The sequence below is a fragment of the Delphinus delphis genome, chromosome 1 (genome assembly GCF_949987515.2).
Source record: "Delphinus delphis chromosome 1, mDelDel1.2, whole genome shotgun sequence".
In the NCBI taxonomy this organism is placed as follows: Eukaryota; Metazoa; Chordata; class Mammalia; order Artiodactyla; family Delphinidae; genus Delphinus; species Delphinus delphis.
The window spans coordinates 38,099,230-38,122,775 of NC_082683.1; the positions used below are offsets into that span (position 1 = coordinate 38,099,230).

Here is a 23,546-nt window from a genome sequence, read left to right on the forward strand (position 1 = left end):
AAATATCACAGTGCCCTTTCCTGACCACACGTTCTAAAACAGCCTCACCTTTCCTCCCGTCATGCTCTGCCTCTGCCTTGTTTTTCTTCAGAGCACTTATTCCTGTCTGACTTTACTACATAGGTTTATTTGTTGTTTTATAGCCTTCCTCCCTTGGAAGGTAAATTCCGTGAAGGCAAGGACTTTGGTACTTAGTATGTGGGTGCTTAATGAATATTTGTTGAATGAATATGTGTAATACATGAATGTGTATGAGTGTCACGTTTGTGTGTAGATACATGTGCTGCGTGGATGGCTATCTGTAAGAACATCTATGTGTGGAACTGTGGAGGTAATGACATTGTGTTTGTGAATGTTCACGAATTTGTGTGCAAATCTGACTGCTTATGTGAATGCTTTGCTGAGAATGTCTGCGTATGTGTATTTGTGCATGAACCGTGTGTATGCCCGTGTGTGCACGTATGTGCTGTGGATGTTTGGTGATGTGTCCACTTCAGTGAGGGTGGGGAGCTGAGACATCTGGACACGTCCTTCCTCTTATCAAATGGACCACTTTCCAAAAGTGACGTTTCAGGCCGATACATGGTGGGCACTCAGATGAGGACTGCAAGGGTCCGGAGGAGCCCTGGGGCTGGTGGGGCCCCGGCAGCCTCATGCTGATGCGAGCCACCTCAGCAGAAGGGATGTGCTCTCGGATGCGTTGGCCACCAAAGAATGAGGCTGAAGCAATGTGGGGCAGAGCAGGCACTGGACAGGCTGTGTGGCCTCAACACGTCACTGCTCTTGCTCCAAGCCTCAGTTGACTCGTCGGTAAATGGGATTCATTGCTCTTGGCCTGCTTGCTTCTTGGCAATACGGTGAGAATAGAGGGAGGCAATGGCAGTGTGTGTATGACAGTCACAGCAACAGTGTTCTTAAAGCTGTGCAGCATATGAGGGTTGTAATCCACGATATCATCAGAGCGAATGCCTCAGTGTTCCCAGGCCAGCTCTGGACCTGGCCCTGTGTGAGCCTCAGTGGCTGTTTGTTGAATAAATAATAGGTGTGTGAGCAAAACAATGATGTGCAAGTGAGTAAGTGCCTGGGTGATTAAATGAAGAGATGACTGCATGAAGCAGCAAACGGATTGATGAATCCCAATGACTAACATGTTTGAGCACACGCTACGTGCCAGACCCTATTGTAAAGGCTTCTCTTAATCCATGCAGCAACCACATGAGATAAGTACTATTACTAACCCCATTTTGCAGGTGGAGAAACTGAGGGTCAGAGAAGTTAAGTGACTTACTCAAAGCCACAAAGCTCCCAGATGGCAGAGTGGAGATTCCAGCCCAGGCAGGCTGACTCCAGAGCCCAGAGCACTAAACCCTACACAAGTCCTGCTGTGTGAATCAATGAATGAGTGGGTGAATGAATAAATACATGCAGGAGCCCTCTTGCTCTTAGCTGTGGGCAAGGCAGGCCACTTTCCGATGGGGAAGCAGAATCTCTCAGGGGTGAGGTGGGCATCCAAGGTGCGGACCTTGGGTGGTGTCTCCGCCAGGGTAGAGTGTGACCGCATGGCCTCACTCACATCCCCTCCCTCTCCCTGGTCTGCAGGCACATGCCGCGATGCAGCACTACGGGGTGAACGGGTACTCGTTGCACGCCATGAACTCGCTCAGCGCCATGTACAACCTGCACCAGCAGGCGGCCCAGCAGGCCCAGCATGCCCCCGACTACCGGCCCTCGGTGCACGCGCTCACCCTGGCCGAGCGCCTGGCTGGTAAGGGCCGTTTGTGGGGACGGGGGCTGGGGGGCCTGGAGGAAAGACCTGGGGGAAGAGACTCTGGAAGGTGAAGACAGGAGGGAGTACTGGGAACGTTTACTCTGGGAGACTCAGGAAGACCCAGGTCACTTAGTAACACAGGGAGATGTCAATTCAAAATCTGTGTGCGAGTGTCCAGAGCACCCTTGTTTGCCAGCACTGTGCTGGGCCCTGGAGCTGCCCTATGCCTTCAGATTCCCTTAACCACCCTGTGAGGGAGGGATTCATTAGCCTCTCTCACAGGTGGAGAGACTGAGGTAGGAGGTAAGGGACTAGCCGAGAGCATTCCAGCTAGGAAGTGGCTGGAGTGCCCAGGGAGTCCCATCTGTAACAGCTCCCATGTTTTGATCACTGATTGTATGCCAGGCACTGTGTGAGGCGCGCTCTCTCTCTCTGTGCGTCTAACCATTCAACTCCAGTAAAGGGAGGCTATTATCTCCATTGTATGGACAAGGAAATGGAGGCTCAGAGAGGTTAACTCTAGGCAGGGCTGGGGTAGGAGATTAGAATGTGACATTATGGCTAAAAATCTGAGCTTTGAAGTTATAGACTTGCAGTCATTGTAGGGTCTGCCCACTCACCTCTCTTCTCTGAGCCTCAGCTTCCCCCTTTATAAAAGGGAACATGGTGGTGCCCATCCCATAGGATGGTTGGGATGTTATTTGAGATAACATAATCAAGGTATTCAGTAGGGACTGGTAGGTGCTCAGAGGAAATTATTACCCGGGTCCCAGGGGAAGTGCCCATGAGGGAGCTGCAGCCTGGTCCCTCCTCTCCCAGTTCAACTGATTGTTGCCCTGCCCTGGCAGCCCCTCAGTGAGCATGGGAAGGGTTTGATGGCATAGGTGGGGAACGTGATTTCCTGGGAGGTGAAGCCACCCGCCCCATCCTGTCCCAGGCCAAACCTCAAGCAGCTGGTGAATTGCTCTGGCCCTGGGCCAGGTGGTCCTCAGAGAGCTTTAGGACACTCCCAGGGAGGCCAGGTGCCCAGAGACTCATGAGAGGGCACGGCAGGAAGAATGTGGCCAGGATCAAATGGTGGGGCAGACCAGAGAAGCATGATCAGCTGATGCAGCCAGGGAGGGCTTCCTGGAGGCCACGGAGCAGGAGTCAGGCCTTAATAGGACAAGGAAGGGGGACTAGCGTGAGTAAAGGCACAGAAATGGGTTGGGATACGAGGCCTGGGTAGGGGTTCCGGCCTGGCAGGGAGGGTGAGGCGGCCGCTTCTACTCCTTTAGATGCTGCCAGGCTCTGGGAAGGGCTCAGTGGGCAAAATGGAGCCCCTGGTCTCCTTCTGTAGATCAGCATTGGGGTCATCAGTGTCCAGCATGGGGATGTGGGTGCAGTCCTGCCCGGGCTGTGGCTGCTTCTCTGGTTTGGAGTGAATTCCCTGTGCCCAAGCTGGTGGTGACATTTGATCCTTACCATGTTCCAGGGCTCAGAGAGGAAGAGTCAGGGACAGAGGCTCACCTCTGCTGGTGGGGACAGAGGAAGTGGAGTATTCAGTGCTCCCACCAATTCTCTAATCTTGAGAAGGAGGGATATGAGCTCCAGGCGGGCCTTTGTATGGAGGCCTCGCCTTCCAGCAGGAGGTTTTGCTGACGGTACAGAGAGCCTGGCATCCCAGGCTGTGACTACCTCCCACCTTTGTAGTCCCTGAAGCCAGCAGCAGAAGGCTGAGCTGCTGCTCCCACACCCAGTGTTCTACTGAGAGGGGTCCTCACTCCTTCCCCTCCCGCAGCGTGACCAGCATGAGCTCAGGGCTCGGTCCAGGCTGGGATCAGTACCAGTTTGTAAGAGGTTCAGGGCTCCCTCTTCACACTGAAAAAGGAGCAGCCCAAAGTCTGAGGCTTCCTGGATACCCAGTTGCCTCCTACTTCCTCGTTTAGAGTGTGGCGTTGACTCCCCAGTCCCTGGAGTGCAGGGGAAGGACCTTGGCAGCCCTGTGCAGAGGCTGACACAGCTCGGGTTCCCTTCAGCATAGATAGTCCAGGGTCCACTTATGGGTGTTGGTAGGCGGGGAGAGAGAGGTTAACTGTCCATCCTCCAGGGACTGGTCAAGCAGAAGTGTTGGAGGCTAGACAGCAACCCCAGACAGACATCTATGCTGGGAGGTTCATGTTCCCAGCACGTGGGCAGGACTGTGGAATCTGTGGTCCACCAGGCCTGTCTCCCCTCCAAGCCTGTGGTGGTTAGTACCTGCTCTCTTTGTCCTTCCCTCCTGGAGGAAGCAGCTAGAAGGGTCAAGACCACACGCAACAAGGCTTTCCTGTGTTTTGAGGGCCCTGCCAGAGCCAGGCTTTCTGTTGAGGAGACATAAGAGCAGGAGCCTCAGGTCCTGCCATCAGAGATTCACAGGCCAACTGGGACGATGAGATTCATACCCAGAGGACATAGGATCAAGTGCCAGTGAATTCCGTCTCCTCAGTCAGACCTCTCCTGAGTGTACCTTGCAGATAAGTCATGGCCTGGCTTCTCATGGTCGGGACAGTATTTTGTTGGTATCTAGAATCTAAGGGTCATAGGCTATTAGAAGCTTTGTGACATGGACTTCCAAATTATTAGCATCATGTACTCTCAGAATATTATACCCTTATTATTCTGGGACTTTAAGGATTTTAGGGCAATGCCCACCCACCTACCTACCCACCCATCCCAAACCAAATAAGGAAGATCCCCCTCAGTCATATTCCTGACAGCCATTCATAGAGATGAGTTAGACCTCAGTGGTCCTGATAGTGAATGATGGGGTGGAGCGATCTTGAAAATCCAGCCACGTGGAGAGGAGATGGGTGATTTCCAAGGGGGAAAGGACCAGGGTCTAGCTCTGGCAGGACCACAGTGGGTCAGAGCAGGGTAAGATTCAAAATCTATTTCCCATAATTAAATGGGCCCCCTCTCCTTGCCCTCCAACGGCTGTACATTTCAAGACATTATCTTGGAGGCCCGCTATGGCTCCCAGCACCGCAAACAGCGTCGCAGCCGCACGGCGTTCACGGCTCAGCAGCTCGAGGCCCTGGAAAAGACCTTCCAGAAGACTCACTACCCGGATGTGGTGATGCGTGAGAGGCTGGCCATGTGCACCAACCTACCTGAGGCCCGGGTACAGGTAGGACCCGGCTCCTCTAGCTAGACCTTGCAGGCAAGCACCAGCCCATCGATCTGGCTTCCTGCTGTCCAGGAGCCAGCACTTTAGCCCTCGGTGCCACACTGCAACTGGTGTCTCCACGAATGCCTTCAGCGACAGGGAGGGCGGGTTGGAAAGGATTGTGGGTGTGTGTTTGCTACAGGGCGGGGGCAACCTTGCCACTCACACTCCCTCCGGGAGCACCCTGCCCCTCAGCTCTGCTGCTTCCCCCCCCACTCCTGCTCTCCTCGCCCTGTTCCCAGGTGTGGTTCAAGAACCGCAGGGCCAAGTTCCGGAAGAAGCAGCGCAGCCTGCAGAAAGAGCAGCTCCAGAAGCAGAAGGAGGCTGAGGGCTCCCACGGGGAAGGAAAGACTGAGGTCCTGACTCCAGACACCCCGCTGGAGGCCGACCAGCCCCCCAGCCTGCCCAGCGGCGACCCCCCTGCTGAGCTTCACCTGAGCCTATCCGAGCAGTCGGCCAGCGAGTCAGCCCCCGAAGACCAGCCAGACCGGGAGGAAGACCCCCGGGCAGGGGCTGCGGATTCCAAAACTGAGAAGAGCCCTGGGACTGAGAGCAAGGGGCTGGGCTGCAAGAGGGTCAGCCCCAAGGCAGGTGAGGCCCAGCAGCAGCTGTGGTGGGCCGGGGCCCAGCCAAGGGAGAACAAGCAGGTCTAGTCGCACGCGGGCCTGGCTGGCGAGGGGTGTCAGAGCAGTGATAGAGTTAGCCTTGGTGGCACTGGACCTGACCCAGAGAAAGGACTTGGCCATAGCAGGCCTGTTCCAGGTGGTCACCCTTTAGTTGCTGAATCCTGGAAGGGTCCAGGGAATTTAGGGGGTCGGGGGAGAGGCTGTGTGGCAGGGGAGGGGTACTTGGGGAGCTCAGGGCAAAAGCTATTTATCAACCATTATGGAAATTTTCCAGTATTTTAACAACCAGTACAGATGTACCAGTGCATACTGGGTGAGTACCATATGGGTACCAGAGAGTCCCACATGCAGCAGAGACTCAGAGCTGTGTTTTTGACGGAACAGAGCTCTGGCAGGAGGCATAGCTCAGACACAAACCCTGGGCTCAGGCAGGGAGTGGATGGGGCTGTGAGCTGAGAGCTGGAGGGGAAGGGGAGCCACAGACAGGAGAGGGGAAGGGGAGGTGACCGCCCTTGAGAAGAAAAGGAGTCTTTGGGTGGGACATTTCTGTACTGCCTGACTTGCTTATGGCTCAGCCATTCCCCGTGTCAATCTGTGATTCTGTTGTGACGATTTCAAGAGTAAATAAAACTCTTTTGTCCCACCAAAACCAAACAACAACCAAAAAAAAAAAAAAAGGAAAAAAGAAAAGGAGTCTCCCTAAGAAGTCAGACTTGGGGGCCTTCCAGAGTCTGGTGCTCCTCCAGGAAGCTTGGGTCCCTCCCTCCCAGGATCCTGGGGGATGCTCAGCCCTGGCTGACGTGGGTGGATATGGTTTCAGCCAAAGCCTTGTCTTGTCTGCAGCTCCAAGGGGGTGGCAAGGCCGAGGGAGCCCTCCTGGCAGACCAGTGCCCTGTCCTGAGTCCTCGATTCTTGGTTCTCTGCTTGCAGATTCCCCGGGCAGCCTGGCCCTGGCCCCTGCAGCCCCCGGGGGCGGCCTCCTGGGCCCCTCCCACTCTTACTCCTCATCCCCGCTGAGCCTCTTCCGTCTGCAGGAGCAATTCCGCCAGCACATGGCCGCCACCAACAACCTGGTGCACTACTCTTCCTTCGAAGTGGGGGGCCCGGCCCCTGCTGCTGCTGCGGCTGCCGCCGCCGCCGTGCCCTACCTGGGCGTCAACATGGCCCCTCTGGGCTCACTGCACTGCCAGTCCTACTACCAGTCGCTGTCAGCGGCCGCTGCTGCCCACCAGGGCGTATGGGGGTCTCCACTGCTGCCCGCACCCCCCGCAGGCCTGGCACCTGCCTCGGCTGCCCTGAACAGTAAAACCACGAGCATCGAGAACCTGCGGCTTCGGGCCAAGCAGCACGCGGCCTCCCTGGGACTCGATACGCTGCCCAACTGACTGCTGGCCTCCCACCCGCCAGGGCTCTTGGGTGCCCCCAGCCCAGCCCCATGGTTAACCCAGTACGGCTCTCAGGGAGTTAACTCCAGGAGCCCAGGGATCCCGGAGCCTTGGAGTCCTGCTTCCTGCCCCTCTCCCCCTCCCCCCACCAAAGCTCCAGCCCTCGGTGAAGCCCACACCTACGCCCTGCCCTCTGCATGGCCCTGCTTGGATCCCACGGAGGCTGAATGAGGAGGAGGTGAGAGGCTGGTGCCCCCAGCTTTCCTCGGGGAGTGAGAGGCTCTCGCTGGCTAGATCCCTGCCTCAGCGTCACCTCCTCCCATCCCTCCCTTCCTCCCCTTCTGTCCCTAGTAAGTTTGTGTGTGGAATGTGAGATATATAAAGCTATATTTTCAGGCACCTGCCTGCCCCAGGCCCCCTGCCCTGCTCCATCTCTTCTCCTCTGCTGCTCCCGCCTCCACCTGCAGCTTCCACATCTCCCTCTGGCCTTCCCTTCTCTCTGTCTCTCTGTCTCCCCTTTCCTTCTTCCCTGCCTGCTCTCTCCCTGTCTCTGTCCAGTTCCCCACCCCGTCTCTCCCCAGCCTCTGTTTTCCCCACTCTGGATCTTCCCCCATGTCTCTCCTCCCTGCCCCCGCTTTCTTTCTTTGGCGCTGGCTGTGTTGGTGTTGTCAATTCCCAAGCTATGCTTTGTTTGGGGTTGTGGCTTTTTAGTTTCAGTAATTTTGCTTCTTCCTGTTCCTCTCCTTTTGCTTCTTCCCTGCCTGTCTCCTCCCCGCCGGCACCCTCTTGAGGCAGCTGTTTCTTTGCATCCCCAGTAGAGGTGATACGGTCCTCGCTGGAGACCCTGGAACCACTGGAGCTTCAGGCAGTAGGGGGCACTAAATTACCCCCCCCCCACCAGCCCAGATTCTAGAAGGGCATGTTCTCTTCTCTCTCTTTTCTAGCTTTGAGGCCCCCCCCATACCCCTGATTGAGGAGGAAGGGAGTGGAGGCAGGAATCAGACTGGGGCAGGCAGCAAAACGGCAAGGCAGCATCTCCGGCTGCCACAGCGTTCATCCAGGCCTGACCACAGGGCTCCAGACCTCTCTTCGGTGAGACTTCCCTGGGTGGAGGGAGGCAGCAGGGAATGGGTGCTCTCAGAGAAGTGTCTTCAGAGGAATGCGGTCCCACGCCCTGGGCCTCCAGGTTCTGCAGTTAGTGTGCAGGGCAGGGGTGTGGCTAAGCCAGGAGGGAAGGTCGGACTCCAGCTCCTGATCACGGTAAGCGCAAACCATGCAGCAGTGCGGAGTCTCAGGCTTCTGCTGGCATCCTGTCCCAGAGCCAACTGTCGAAGTAAGGGCTCTGTCCAGGTAGTCACTGGCTCAGAAAGGTATGCTCCTGCTTATGGCCAGGAACCCAGCCCAGCAGACTCCCTCTCCGGGTGGAGTGACCTTGAGTCAGCCCGTAGCCTCTCTGGGCCCGTTTCTCCACCTGGATTAGATGGCCTGTAATGTCCTGTCCGGCTCTAACATTCTGCACGTCTGTGCTTACAACCTTGCGGGGCAGAAGTTTTTAGTTAAATTAATAACAACCACGAAAAGGCTCTCAAAAACACAATGTATGAATTAGAAAATGACTGTTGCCTTGCTGTGGAGCAGTGGGTGTCACACGCACAACCTCTCCTCTCCAGTCTCTGCATCTCAGTTGCCCCAGTAAGTATAATGGGTCCTTTCAAGTTGAGACAATCTGGATTGGATCCTGTTGTTCTTGAGTTTTAGTCCAGCTTCTGTGGTCCCCCCATCTCTAAGCCTTCACATGGTCTCAGGGGCTCAGGGTAAGGGGAGGGAAATGGCTTGCACAGATTCTGGGTCATGATGCCCAACCCTGTGCAGCTCACCACTGAAGCCTCCACACCCTGCTTAGGGAAGTTGGATCTGAAAACCAGGGTAAAGATTCCTAAGGCTTACCTCCTCTCCCAGTGGTAAGAGAGGGGGGTCTACTGGCAGGATTGCTTTGCAGAGTAGTTGATGCCCATGACCCTTGGGGAGTTCGTCTGGCCTAGGGCAGATGGAGAAGGCTTTGGATGGGAGCAAAGTGAGGGGGATGGTAGCTTGGGCCAAGAAAGCTGTTTGAACAAAGCAGTGGAGTGAGACTTTGTGGGTGATGGGGAAATGGTGGCTGGCTTCATGAGAGGTGGGGCTGAGGGTCCTGAATCCAGTATCTCACCTGGATGTGGCAGGGACCAAGGCAGGCAGGTGAGGGTTTCTGAACAGGGGGATCAGTTGAGCCAGGATCAGGTATCTGAGATTTGGAAGGTGAATCCAAGAGCCACAGGAGATCAGAGGAGAGACTTGGGCAGGGAGACAGGAGGGTAGTAGAGACTCTAGGAGACAATAGGGATTTCTGGTTTATCCTCTGGGATCAGCTCCAGGAAGTTCTGTTTCCGAAATGAAAGCAATCTCATCTAGCCCAGGCATGGGGACTGAAGCTTTTTGCCTGTCCCTGGAGGCAAATGACTGTCACTGGACCTTGGAATCCAATAGCTCTAGACATTACCACCTCCTCCAGGAAGCCTCCCCTGACTTCCCAAGGAGCAAGTCCACCCCGGAGTCATGTTCTACTATGGCAGAACCAGGCCCACCTCTGGCTCAGCCCAGCTTCTCTCAGAGCTTTGTCAATACTTCCTCATTCAATTGACCCAATTCCACCAGCCCAGAGAAGGCAAGGAAAGTATATGTGGTCCCCTTCCCCGGGCAAGTCTCAGCGTAGCTTAGGGGACCAGCCTCAGTGACTGAAAGCAGCTAGAGAGCAAGAGGGGAGAGTACTTGTAAGCCGTACCCTGCATCTCCTGTCAGCTTGGGGTGGGCCCAGCACACCTGAGACTGAGGCTGAAGTCTCGCCCAGGTTGGCCTGGTCATCTCAAGGCTGAGAGCCAGAGGCTCTGACTGTTCCTTCCAGGAAGGCCTCATTCCTCTCCTCTCCCTCCTGTTGGAGGTCTCCATTTCCCTGCTTCCTCACTTCCCCAGAGCATGATCCAGGGGCCTGGGCCCCCACCCCGACTCCGCAGCAGCGGGCTGTACAGACTGCTTTCCAAACCAGCTGTTTTGTGACCTTTTGTGCTTAGAGGTCGTGCCAGCCCGTGGCAAAACCACTGTGTACCGTATTTATTTATTCTGTTAGTTGAAAAAACAAGACTCAAATGCCCCTCCCCAGCTCCACCCCCTGCGTAGTACAGCATGACACTCTGTCCCGTGTATCCCTCCGTCTGTCTGTCTGACTTCCTGTGACGTTGTGACCTGTTCTTTGTCCTACTTGGCTAATAAAAGAGAATCTGGCAGCACAGCCCTCGGTCCAGGTTCATTCCCAGAGATGCCCATAGTGGGCTGAGCAGATGTCGTCTGCCTCAAGGTCTGCTCACGGTGATCCAGCGCTGTGGCCAGTGGTCACGGTGGTCTAGCTCCCTCCAGGGCCCTCACCAGTCTGTGGCTGGTGTGCCACTCTGGGGAGGTCATGGGGAGCAGAGGGACCAGGGCGGGGAAGGGTTCCACCGTCTTCTCTGGGCGGCTTGGTCCTCGCCCAGGCCCGTGTGGCAGGGCAGCTGGGGGCTAGGGCCAGCTGAGGGTATTGGGGTAGTCTGGGGGATGGGTATGTCGGACAGAGAGGGGCGGGGGTTCTGTGGGAATGACAGGAGGGCACACTGGATCTAAAGCCAGAGCTGTTCTCCAATGGGATTCTCCAGTGGGATAGGCAGCTTTGGGAGGGAGGGAGCCCTTTGTCCTCAGAGGTGAGGAAGCAGAGGAGGAGGAGGGACTCTGCTGCGGTGCCGGATGGATTGGAGATGTATGAAGCTCCTCCTTTTAAGAAAAAGACGACTGGCAATTTCCCCTACTCAGCCGTCACGGCCCTTCCCTGGGGTTCTGCACAGAGGGTCTGCACAGGGCCCCTGAGCCAGAAGGGGTGGTGCAGGCTCGGGGTTGGGGTTTGGGGGTGAGAGTCCCCTCCGGGGGTTTCCTGGAAGGAGAACACCAGCAGACCTGACTGGTGTGCAGGGAGCTGCTTCCTGGGCTTCCCAGGGAAGGCGCCTCAGGCCAGAGGGACCCATGGGGCCCTGACCCCCCCATTTCCCAGGTCGAAGCTGGACCCTAGGAGGCACATTCCTCTCTCCCCAGTGGGGCTGAGGATCAGGGCGGGGAGCACCCCCTTCACCTTGCCTTCCCACCTCCCTGGGAGGGGCTGGCTGATCAAATGTCTGCCCCAAATCTCCTGCTGCCCCTCCCGGAGCCCTGCCTGCCCCTACATACCTCTGCCCCAGGTATACACCTTCCCTGGTGGAGAGGGCACCCTGGGAACTCTGCAGTTTAAATCACTCATGCACTCAGCACTTACTGAGCACCTGCTGTATGCCTGGCCCTGTGCTGGGCACATAGAAACGAGTAAGGAAAACATGGTCCCTTTTCTTAAGACAGTACAAAACAGGGTTATTTGGGGTTCAAAAAATAGAGAACCATGGGAGTTCAGAGGAGGGGTCCCTAGCTCAGCCCAGGGAGGTCAGGAAGGCCCCTTGGGAGGGAGACTTTTGAGCTGAGTCCCATAGGTCCAGTGTTCACCAGGAGGGCAAGAGAGAAGAGTATCCTGGGAGGCACAGCACACACAGAGCTGCAGGACCGCCAGCTGGTGAGCCCCGAGCCCTGGGGGAGCCAGGGCCTGTCCAGGTGGGGCTTGAGAACGGTGCGGGGTAGTGTCAGGGGCTGAGGAGGGAAAGGAAAGCTGGGAGCTCGGACTCAAGCCCAAGGGGCGTTGGGAGCTATTCCCACCCAGTGGGGGAGTGGGGTGATCAGATTTGCATCTTAGAAAATCCCAACCCCTCATACCTTTGCTGCATGGTGGCTCAGGAGGAGGTAAGGAAACCAGAGAGGAGGCCACTGTCACATCCTGGTGGGAGGAGGGTGACATCAATGTGGACTAGGGGAGGAGGGGTGGGAGGAAGGAAGTCAAATTACTATGGTTACTGCAGGTTTAGGAGGGGTCAAGGGTGCTCCTGAGTCTCTGGCTTGGTGGATGGGGACCCTTGGGCTGGGGTGAGGGGAATGAGCCCGAGTTAGACTGGTCTTTGGGGCACCTTTAATTTATTCAAGGGAAGATGTTGGGATGTACTAGATCAGGGCACAAAAGAGGGGTCTGTCTGCGCTGCTTAGACTTTATTTAATAAGTACTTACGTAACACTTTCTCCGTGACTGGCACCTCACAGATATTGTCATTTAATACTCACATAACTCTATGTGGTATTATTATCCCCATTTAACAGATAAAGAAACTGAGGCGCAGAGAGGTTAAATAACTTGCCCATGACCACACAGCTAAGTATTGGGCAAACCAAGGTATGAACCTGGCTAACCTCAGAATCCATGCACTTCACCTTGGTGGTTGTCAACAGAGATAGAGAATGAAACCACGTCACTAAGTAAGATCACACAGGGGACTCTGAGGATGGGACCTCAGGGAAACACTGACTACAAAGCAAAGAAAATTCTGTTATGGAGTTGGGACAAGCTGCTCCTGGCTTGCTGGTGACTTTGGGCAAATAACTGCCCCTTTCTAGTCCTCAGTTTCCTTTTCTGTTGGCTGGGAATCATTAACTATGTCCAGCCTGCTTCCTGGGAGGCTTAGGTGAGACCAAGAGGAGAAGGGTCTGGAGGAGGCCGAGGGGCTGAGTGGCCTGTGCCCGGCACGCAGTAGGTGCTCAGACAGCCCACGGTGGGTGCGATGAGAAAGGCATGGGGCTCCCTGGAGCTTCTCCCTGAATCCTCATTTCCTTAGACCTTGGCCCATGTTTTCCTTCGGTCCAGGGTTCTTTGGGGGCCCTGTGGAAGGGGCACCATCTGAGAGGGTCCTGGGGGATGGACCCCTTTAGGGCGGGGCGGGGTGGGGTCCGCCCCTCCCCCGTTTCCCACAGAGCTGCCGGGCCTGGAGCTCCCCCACCCCCACCCCACCCCATCTCTCATTCTCTGCTCCCTTCTGGGAAAGCCGATTAGGAGGCAGCCTCCTGCCCACCCCCCTGACAAGTTTGTCTGAACTTCCAACAAAGGCCCTCAGAGGGCTGCAGAGGGAGGGCCCGGCACCAGGAACCTGACACCACTGGCCCAGGATCACCCGGGCAGCCTAGGAGGCGGCTATGCAGCTCTGCTCACCCTATGCAGGCAGGAAGGTCTCCCAGAGGGGACCTGGCCCCTCCAAGGCCTGGGGGCTGGCAGGCTGGGAGACATCTCCCCCTGGGATCCCCTCCTAACGGGGACAGGGCCAGCCCCAGGAGGTCAGGTGGGGATCTGCATACATTCTCACCCACAGTCACACACACACTCCCAACTCCCAGGGACACTCGTACCCTCCCCCGCTCACAACCACACACACACTCACACACGTATCCTCTGTGTGATACACACGGGATGTGCTGACTTCTGCATTGCACCACACAGTCTCAGGGTGTCTGTGTGTCTGTCTCTGCTACGCTTGCACACACCACCCATACAAGCCCTCAGCCTCGCCTGGAGGTTGCACACTTGCCCCACTCCCAGATGTGCACTCTTCCTGGCTTACACTCCAGACAGCATCCCCCCAACGCTGGGATAGTGGCTCCAACTCCCCCCTACACACAGGCCTCCAAGCCACACTGCCAGCTTGGTGCTTGGAGATACTCCACGATTGCTGCCCTGGGCCTGCTGAAGACACTGCCCAGATACCCACACGAGAGTCAGACCCGGGCCCGAGCTGCCGTTTAACACCCTTGTTCCCTGACTCCATGCATCCATCCTCACACACCATCTGCTCTCTTGAGGACACCTTGGGGAGACATAGGCCTCTGGGCTCAAGCCCTGTATTGTTCTGATGTCTCCATTTCAAAATCCTTAACTTTTTTTTTTTTTTTTTTTGCGGTACGCGGGCCTCTCACTGCTGTGGCCTCTCCCGTTGCGGAGCACAGGCTCCAGACGCGCAGGCCCAGCGGCCATGGCTCACGGGCCCAGCCGCTCCGCGGCATGTGGGATCCTCCCGGACCGGGGCACGAACCCGTGTTCCCTGCATCGGCAGGCGGACTCTCAACCACTGCGCCACCAGGGAAGCCCCCAAATCCTTAACTTTTAAACAAAGGACCCTGCATTTTCATATTGCCCCGGACTCCACCAATTGTGGAGCGGCTCTCACGCCCTCATCACAATCTCCCTCAGTCTGACTCACTCGGCCCTGCTGAGGCTTTAGAAACTCCGAGTCTCCAGAAAGCTCTCAACTTCTCCCACCTGCCTGAATGCCTCCGCTTCGTCTTACAGCTGAGCCTTCCCTGTCCACCCCCATCCCTCACCAGGCAGCTGAGTGTGATGGGTGGAGGGAACTACTAAGCATATATGACACTTCTATATACCTCCTCCTAGTGCGATCTTGGGGTTCAGCGTCCTCATCTGTAAAACAGCCTAATGATAACACTGACTTCGGGGTTCTTTGTGAGGTTTAAATAACATCTGTAAAACATTTAGCACAAAGCCTGGCATTTAGTAAATACTCAATACATACTTGTTATTATTGCTATGATTACATTCTTATAAGTGCTGGCGAACAAAACTAGACTGGCCCTATGATTGTCTAGTGGGTAAAACAGAGATTACTCGAATAATCACACATACATGAATGTGAAGTAGCAGCAGTGAATGGGGAGCACAGGTCTCTAACCTCGTGAGGTTTACAGTTAACAGGAGAGGCAATCTGAGGCAAGGATCAGGGATTGGTCTGGAACAGGGCCAGGAATAAGTCTGAGGCTAGAATCAGGGATCAGCCCGGGGCACGTCGGTTAGGGGACAGAGGTGGGGCTCAGAATGGGGCCAGGGTCAAAGCTTTGTGTGTGGCTGGAATCAGGGATCATTTGGGGCCAGGGGTAGGGCTCAGTCTAGGGCAAATCACAGCTCAATTAGAGGTCAGAGTTGGGGCTCAGAATGGGGCCAGGGCAGAGCTCAATTTGGGGCAGGGCTGAGCTAAGTCTGTCACTGGTACCAAGTCAATTTCATTTCTAGCAGTGACTCACTGTGGGGCTGTTTTAATAAGCTGCTAGGCTTCTGTGAAACTCTGTTTTATCATCTGTAAAATGGGGAGATCTCTGTCTACCCCCCAGCCCGTGGGAATCCAGTGAGCTAATAATGGAAGCGGAGGATTAAACCGCTGCCACAGCTGCTGCTGATTCTAAGCCTGGCCCCCTGGGGTGCTCCTCCCCCTGCCAGGCTGGGGAGGCCGTGCCATCCTCACCTAAGTCCCCAGCTGTGGGGAACTCGCCACCCCAGCCTGGGATCCTTTCCCAGAGGATTCTGGAGATTTTGCAAAGCCCTTTGAACAACAAAGGCCACGGGAGCGATACTTCCTCCTGGGGACTGACTGCCCAGTGGTTCCTTTATCTGGGCAACCAGGTTTGAAGAGCCATTCTTGGAAAGAGCTCGTGTGGGGCGTGTGCGGGTGCGTGTGAGTGTGAGCATGTGCTTACAAAGCTGCTCTTTGTTGCCGTCCCCACCTGAGAAGCTGCAGACCTGGAAGCCTGGGTCCTTCAGAGTTCAGCCCATCCATCCCTCGCCTCCACACAGATGTGCTGGGCAGCCAGGAGGGCGGGAACACTTTCTTACCTTAAGATTTTCCCGGAGGAGAGAGCTCCAAGAAACAGGAGCCCTAGTGCCTCAGGAACAAGGTAGGCTAGGCTGAGGGGGATGCTCGATAACATGGGGAGATGAAAGGGAGTTTTGGTTCTTTTAGCAGGTGCAGGGCATCCTCGGCCCTGGGGTCCCTCCCCAGCACACACGGACCCTCTGGAGGCAGGGCCGACAAGATGCCCGAGAGGCTTGCCTCATTCAGACTTACCTTCAGTCTGCTCTTGGTAAGCCACCTAGAGAGAGACTGTGCAGCCAGCAAGCCCCGACCTGCCTCTCGGACTGTGGGACATGGGAGAAGTCCGTCTCTGGGCCTCAGTCCCTGTGTTTAAGTTGGGCTTGGACTGAAGCCCCTGACTGCACTGGGTGGAAGCTCCAGGTATACAGGCAGGACCTGGAGTAGCCAGACCTGCAAAAGGAGTCTTTCTGCCTGTCTTTTCCTCTCCCTTTCTCCTGTTCTAGCTGCCAGGATCTCACTAAGCCCAAGCGAATGGACAAGTGTGGGCTGGCGGTGGCCTACTGGAGGGCCTGGTGTGTGGATGGCCTGGGGATTCCTGCTACGGGTTCTCAGAACAGACATCCTCAGGGGCCCTCCAGTTCAGTCCCCATTTGGGCAGGACTGACACCCAGCCCCTGCCACAAACCCGCAGGGACGGGAAGCTCATTACCTTGCTGGGCAGCCTGCTCCAGGTCTGACCGGGAAGTTCTTCCTCATTTGAGCTGAAACCTGCCTCCTCCTCATCAGGCCTGGCCTGGGGGGTGGGGGTGGTGTGCACACAGAAGACATCTATTCACACTGTTCTGGGACGTCCAGCCAAACTGGACCACGTGGCACCCCCCGCACTCACTGTGCCCCTTCCCACCTGTCCGCTCTTGCTGATCAGGCCTTCTGGGGAAAGCCTGTTCACTCTTCAGAACCCATCCATACGCACTCTCGCCTGATCACTCAGCCCCTCCCTTTCTTGACCCCTCTTGGCCACCCAGGGACACCCAGATAGAGCTCCCTGAGCAGGACTTGGCACGGGCAGAGCCAGGCTCAGAGTTGTTGTGGAACCAATACTGCACCTGTCTAACTGAACTGGAGGTGCAGCGTGAGCGGCGGGCTCTGCCTGGGACCCTGGGAGCCCGGTTCCTGTCTGGCCTTGCTCTGTGGCCCCGGGCAAGCCCTGGCCTTTTCTGGGCCTCTGTTTCCTGTGTAGAGGTTGGAGGGTAGTCTATTCAGGTCACCCGCCTGCCTTGGACGGCCTTGCTTTCTGAATGTCCTGCTGAGTTTTCTCTTCTGTGTGATATTCACCCCCCCCCCCCCCGTTTCCTCAGTTGTTCCACCCAGGGCCTCTCCCCATGCTGGACCACATGACCCGCTGTGGGTGCAGACGGGGCTTGGAGGCACTCGTGGCAAAGGCCCAGCAGCTGCCCAAGGAAGTGGGATGAAGGGGTGTCCAGGGATGGTGCCCAAGGACCAGTGAGCACCCTTTGGCCATGCAGGACCTCGCCCTTCTCCTTTAGAGATGAGGCTGGGCCTGAGGCTGAGGCTGTAGCCCAGCCCCTGTCTCTTCCTGTCTCTTCTCTTCCTGAGGATGTGGCCCTGTCTTGGCACAGGCTTTAGCTCCCTCCTCTCAGTCTTGAGTCCCAGTGCCCACACTTTAGGGACCACCCGCCACCAGTCTTTGTGAGGTGGTTGGGAGGGGCCTCAGTCAACTAATGTTTACTGAGCACCATCTATGTGCCAGACACAGCCTGGGAACTGGAGATGCAGTGCTGAACGAGACTGTCCCTGCTCCCAAGGCACTCATTGCTGGTGGGGAGACAGACAACAGGTAGATAGGTGCTGAAACAAATATGTTTGGGGTGCTGATTAAAGGTTATGAAGAAACTCAAATAGAGAGTGGGGTCAGGGTGCAGCTGAGGAGACGGATGGAAGGAGCAGACCAAGAGTGAGGCCAGAGAGGATCAGACAGATCAGATCGACAGACAGGCTGGTGCAGGCCTGGAGGCTCCACTGAAGGCTGCACTGAAGGCTCTGGGGGAGAAGGGGTGGGGGGGGGTGGGATCTATTAAGCTGATGACTCCAGGCCCTAATCCTGTGCCAGGCCTAGGCGGGTAGTGTGTGTGTGGGGGAGGGGAGCACCCCCGCTGGGGTGTAATTTCACGCTGAAGGGCCTGATGGGGCGTCCCAGGGACTGATCCTTTCTGGATCAGAAAACTCACTTCCCTTTGTCGCATGCAAGGGCGATTAATGCCTTAACCCTTTGTGGGCTGGCCTAGGGCAAGCCCCGCCCCCCTCCAGTCCCTTGGGACCTAGCCCAGAGCCCTTCGCCTCCAGCCCCATCAGCTCCTGGACCTGGTTCTGTCTGCAGAGAGGGAGAAGCTGTGACTGAGGACAGCCAGGGGACAGCTTTCCAAGCAGCTTTTCCATGTCCCTGTTCCCTGGAATGCAGCTGCCCAGGCCCTGTGCCCCCAGAGACGTGAACTCCCCACCCCTATCTGCAGGTTCTCTTATAGCTCAGTTCAAGTCCAGTCTCCTTCAGGAAGCCTGGGGTCTAGTCCACCGGCCACCACAGCCTTCCCACATGTCCTGCGAAGGGGCTCCCACTCTTTCCCGGGGGGCCCCTCCCAGCGGCCATAAGCAATACAGCCATAACCGCCTAGTGCCGCTGCCCTCGCAGCGAGGAACGAACACTACTCCGCCCCACACCCCCAGAAGGCCAGGTCCCCTGACCCTCACAGTCCACGCCTCCAGTAGCACCCCAGGGATAGCCCTGGCCATTCTGTCCAATGGTGGCATTGCAGGCCTGGGCAGCTCACCACCGGCAGCCCCTGCCTCTCCGCCCGCTCGAGATCGCGGCCCGCCTCTCTCCCCGTCTCTATTCAAAGCCCCACCAGGAAGTTGTCGCACCTTCTTTGGCCCCTCCCCTCGCTCCTCGCAGCGTAACTTCGCCGCATCCCGGGGCAGCCCCGGCGGGTCGCCCCTCCCAAACTCCCCTGGGGTCGGGGCAGAGGGGCAGGGACGTGGGCTGGGCCTCCCCTAAGCTCCCCGGGTCTCTGAAACCCCAGCCCCGTTAAAAGAAAGCCCCTAAATGTTATTTACACTTCGGAGTCTTAAAAACCATTAACAAAAGCCACTTAATTCAATTATCTTCCCGGCTGGCTCGGTTCTCAGAGCTGAGCGCGGGCCTCCCCTTGCCGCCACCCCCCGCCACCCCCCCCCCACTGTCATTGTGTCGGGCTAATGAGGTAAACTGAAGCGAGCCCTGTCCCCCCTGACAGGTTTATGAGAATTTAATAAAGCGTGGCCGGGACCAAATGAGTTGCCTCAGCCTGGGAGAGCTCATTGTCTTCGGCGTCAGCGTTTTTGACTCGAGCCGCCCCTCCCCCGCCCCGGCTCCCGCCTGGCTCGGCCCCCACGCCCGCGCCAGTGCCGCCCAAGGTGAGCCTGGGGAGGGCCTGGCAGAGGCCCGCTCGGGCCCCGCAGGGCCGAGGCTCCCCGGGCCGGCCCTGACCTGGGCAGTGTGCCCTGCGGAGGGGCTGCGTGGTGCCTCGCGGACCTGCCTGTCCTCACACACACACCAGACCCCGGGAGGGTACGGGGACCTCCGGGACTCCTCCTTCCCGCCTCCCTGCTCCTGTCTCACCCACCACTGCCAACCTGAGGCTGAGGCCTGGCTGGAGCCGCCTTGAGCGTGATTCACTTTCTCTTGCTTGTCTGCAGTGACCGGCCAGAGCGAGGGGCCTTCTCTTCCTGCCAGGGTACACGGTGGGGACACGGGGCCCTCAGTCATGACCTGGTCACCTTCTCCCTTTTGCCCTGAAAAGTAACGAGGGGTGGGGCACAGCCCAGTGAGTGGAAGGGACTTGCCCAGGTTTTAGCGGGAGTCAGAAGTGCTGCTGGAAGAGGCGCCCAGTGTGGAGGCCCCCAGACGCACAGGCAGGCGGGCAGGCCTCACCGGAGCTCCAGAGGTATCTGGAGAAGGCCCAGCTGTCCTTCGTCCCTCATGTCCCGGACAGCCTAGAACCGGCCTTTCTCTGTCTGGCCTCTGCATCCTCAGGGATGCAATGTCTAGGAGTTTCCAGACCATTCAGAGACCCAGAATTCCTTCTTTCCCCTTCCAAAGTGTTTCCAGAAGTTACTTCCTTCTGGGGCTGAAGCCTGGCCTGGGAACCTCATCTGGAAGGTCCTGTAGTCAGTGGGGTGTGTGGGAGCCAGTCTTCGGGATCAAGGCTCAGTCCGTGACCATGATGAAAGCTCAGTCTTAGTTCAGGGTCAGCATTCAGTGTATTGATTAGGGTCAGAGTTCAGGTTGGGACCAGATTCAGGGCTCTGTGACCAGCGTCAGGCTCAACCTGTTACTAGAATCAGGCCTTAGTGCATGCATCAGGGTCAGGGCTCAGTCTGTGCCCAGAATAAGGGCTTAATGTTTGTCCATGACCAAGACTCAGTCTGTGCCCAGATCAGGGTTCAATTTTTGGTAAAGGTCAGGGTTCAAGTCAGAACTCAGTCTAAGATCAGGGTCAGGGTTCACTGTGTGGCCCAGGCAGGGTCAAGGCTCCGAATGTGGTCAGGACCAAGCTCAGGTCGGGACTTAGTCTAAAATCAGAGTGAGGGCTCAGTCCAGGACCAGACCCAGGACTCACCTGTGTCCTTGATAAAGGATGTCTGTGTCCAGCACCAGGCCTCCCTCTGTCGTAAGGTCAGGTTCCAGGGTTGGAGGTGTCACTCAGTGAATCTGGGTGACTTTAACACCCACCCCCTTCATGCACACCCAACTCCCTACTCCCCACCTCCTCACCTCTATCCCCTGTCATGTGCCCAGGGTGCCCTCTGGTGGCACTCCCTAGCAGTGCCGGTTTCCTCAGTCTTAGCCCATCCATCTGGCCGTCTCCTATGCAGGGGAGCCTGGCCCTCAGGTGCATCCATTAATGCTCATCTAGCCAGCTCTATATTCCTGTGTCACCCCCCACCCCCACCACAAAGCAGAAAACAGGAATTGGCCAGGAGAACTCCCACACGCATAAGGAGCTTTTCTCCCTTCCGGTCCAGAATCAGGCATCTTGATAAATCCCTGTTTCCGGAGGCCCAGAACCTTAGCTGTGTGATAACATTCACACTCTTTACTCATTCAGTCGTTTGACAAATATTTATGGGCCACCTACCTTGTGCCAGGTAGGCACTGAGTGCACAGCTGTGAATAAGCCAGAAGTCCCAACCTCTTCGAGCTCACATTCTACTCACTTCTCCCTGATCCCCGACTCCTAGTGCACAGACCTCATCAGAAAGGCACTGGCATCAGCAGAAGGTTAGGTGAGATTCAGAACTGGGCAACTTCAAGTCCCTTCTTTCCTCTAAGAGTCAGAGGTTGGACTACTCTAGGTTCTGGTTCCTGGTCTTCATCTCTCCTCATACGCCTCATCTGGACTCGTGGCTTCACCACCACCCACAGGTCAATGGCTTCTGCATCTGCCTCCCCAGGGCTCTCCATCTGGAACTCGGGCCTGCGGCTCCAGCTCCTACAGGACAGCTCCACTGGGTTTACAGACCTTTCATATGACAACAGCCCTTGCTTTTTCTCCACCATATGCCCAGCTGCTCAAACCAAAATTCTAGAACTTCCTTCCAGATTCCTCTCTTTCACTCCCTTAAACTCCCCTGACAGGGAGACCTCAAAAATGGGTGTCGAATCGGCCCAGCTCACAGCCACCGCTCCGGTCCTGACTCCCAGCGTTTCCCACTGCAACGACCTCCCAACCTGGCCCCTCTTTTCCCTTGTGTCCCTCAACATCTATTTTCCACATAGCAGGCAGAGTGAGCTGTGCAATCATAAATCAGATCATGTCACTTCCCTGCTTAAAACCCGCCAGTGGCTCCCATCTCACGGAGAATAAAACCCCAGCTCCTCACCCTGCTTACTAAGCTTTACAGGAGCTGAGCACGACGCCCGCTCCCCCCTTCTCCAACTTCATCTCCCACCCTTGTCTCTACAGCCCTTCTTTCTTGGTCTGACACATGGAAGCCAAGTTCATTCTCACCTTAGGGTTGCACTGGCCGTTTTCCCGAGCATGAAATGCTCTTGCTCTAGACCCAGGCGTGGCTAACTCTTGTCAGTCAGAGCTCAACTTAAATGTCACCTCTCAGAGAAGACCTCTCCAGCCATCGAAGTCCCTCTGTCACACCTTCCTATTGTGATTTTCTGCACAGCACTATCAACCAGCTAGGATTTTTTGTCTTGTTTGCTTACTTATTTAATGCTTTAATTCTCCCCCAAGTAGAACGTAAGCTCCTCCAGAGCTTGTTCACCAAGCTATGGGTTCATAGTAGGGCTCAGGAATTATTTGTTGAATTAATTAGTAAAAAATGAGCTCCTCAAGGTCAGGGAGCTTCCTGCCTCTGTGCCTTCAGAATCACCTCCTCTCCTTCCACAGAAACCTGCTCCCCACGCGGTGGCACCCTGGAGCCCCTCTCTGCCCTCAGGGCCTGGAGCCTGCCGGGGAGGGGACTGCAGATGTGCGGAGACAGGGCAATCCTCCAGCCTCCTTGTGCGTGGAGACTGTGGCTGCCCTTGGGCCTCGCTGGCTCCACGGGGGATGCATTGCCCTAGGGGGGCCTGAAGGGATATGAGGGGAGGAGTACCCGGGTGTGGCAGGCCTGCAGGGACACTGGGGGGCTTTGCTAGGGCTGACGGATTGGAAAGTGGGTCCTGGGGTATAGAGCATATCTCCTGGTGTGCCTGGGGAGGGAGAGGAGGCACAGATGGGACAAAAGATGACCTTCAGCTGGCGGTGACAATGCAAGGGAGACTCCAAGGAGCCATGCCCCACAACCCACCCTCTGCTGCCACCTTGATCCCATTCTATTCACTCACACCATCGATCTGTGGCCCACTACCTTGAACCCTATCACATGCTCACTCTCCTCCCCAGCAGCCAGGCTCCAAGACAGGATCTGGAAGTCTTCCTGTAGAAGAGGAAGAAACCCTGATGGTGCAGCTCCAGGCCTCTGCCAGCAGGAGGGGGACGGGTTTGGGCTGGGCCTGGCATTCCCGGGCTAGAATCTGGGGTGCCTCTTCTTAAGAAGGTGGTGGGAGAAGGGTGGTCCACACCCCAAGGCGGCATCAGCAGCGGCCCCTCTCACCTCCTACTCTTCCAAGGCAGCAGGTGGCGTCCGAGGCTGCCAGTGGACCAGAAGAGACAGGCCTGGAGCCTGGGGAGGTGGCCTTCCTTACACACACACACACACACACACACACACACACACACACACACGAATGCAGGTGGGGGTGGGGAAGTGCTCTGAGAAGAGGTCATCAGCTCCAGGGGCTAGATGCTTCAAAGGTTAGGACCATCGACCCGTGCTAATTAATAGAGATGACCTGCTCAGCGCCCACTGAGAGGGAGTCACTCTTCTTCAGGTCAGTGGGAGGGAGACAGCAGGAGAGGAAGAGGCAGAGAGAGGGTCAGAGGAAGGGAGGAAGAGCCCCAGGGCTGTGGAAAGTGCCTGTGCCAGGGCAGAAGAGCAGCAGAACCCAGCCTGGAAAGAGAAAGGGAGGCTGATGAAGCCAAGGGCAGCTGGACAGGGAGTCATGGCCAGCCAGGGGTGGTGGGCCAGCGCGTGCCACCATCCCTGGGCACTGCTTGCCTGGGTCCCTGAAGTGAGACGAGGGGCTGGCCCAGGGTTGCAGTGTCTTTCCTCCAGCCCCCAGCCCCCTTGTTTCTCCTTGCAGGGCAGCCTGCATTTCTCTACCTGGATTCTCTACCTGCATTTCTCTCACCCACCTGGACAGAGGACAGGCTGAGCCCAGACTGCAAGCGCAGCCAGGCCAGGAGAAAGGTGTAGGCTTTGCAAGACCTGGGGAGCCCTTCTTGCCTCACCATCCCTGCTGGGTGACTGAGCCCTCAACCACCAACACACACACACACACACACACACACACAC

The 23,546-nt window shown here is 56.7% G+C and overlaps 1 protein-coding gene across 2 annotated transcripts; it reads left to right on the top strand.

The window, feature by feature from the left end:
- The first annotated feature begins 1,611 nt into the window (after positions 1 to 1,611).
- DMBX1 (diencephalon/mesencephalon homeobox 1) lies at positions 1,612 to 6,966 on the top strand. 2 transcript variants are annotated; one of them, XM_060004764.2, is made up of 4 exons: positions 1,612 to 1,765; positions 4,738 to 4,916; positions 5,198 to 5,546; positions 6,512 to 6,966. In XM_060004764.2, exons 1-4 carry the CDS (start codon positions 1,612 to 1,614, stop codon positions 6,964 to 6,966), a joined length of 1,137 nt encoding a protein of 378 aa, XP_059860747.1. The 2 variants fall into 2 exon arrangements, with proteins under 2 accessions (XP_059860747.1, XP_059860739.1); XM_060004756.1 differs by having other exon boundaries at positions 1,612 to 1,763; positions 4,721 to 4,916.
- Positions 6,967 to 23,546: the final 16,580 nt, after the last annotated feature.

Excerpts from the sequence above, each read along its gene's own strand:
- DMBX1 (XM_060004756.1), top strand. The coding sequence starts at position 1,612 with ATGCAGCACTACGGGGTGAACGGGTACTCGTTGCACGCCATGAACTCG. Across the intron at positions 4,917-5,197 it reads TACCTGAGGCCCGGGTACAG|GTGTGGTTCAAGAACCGCAG; the intron begins GTAGGACCCGGC and ends CCCTGTTCCCAG. Across the intron at positions 5,547-6,511 it reads GAGGGTCAGCCCCAAGGCAG|ATTCCCCGGGCAGCCTGGCC; the intron begins GTGAGGCCCAGC and ends CTCTGCTTGCAG.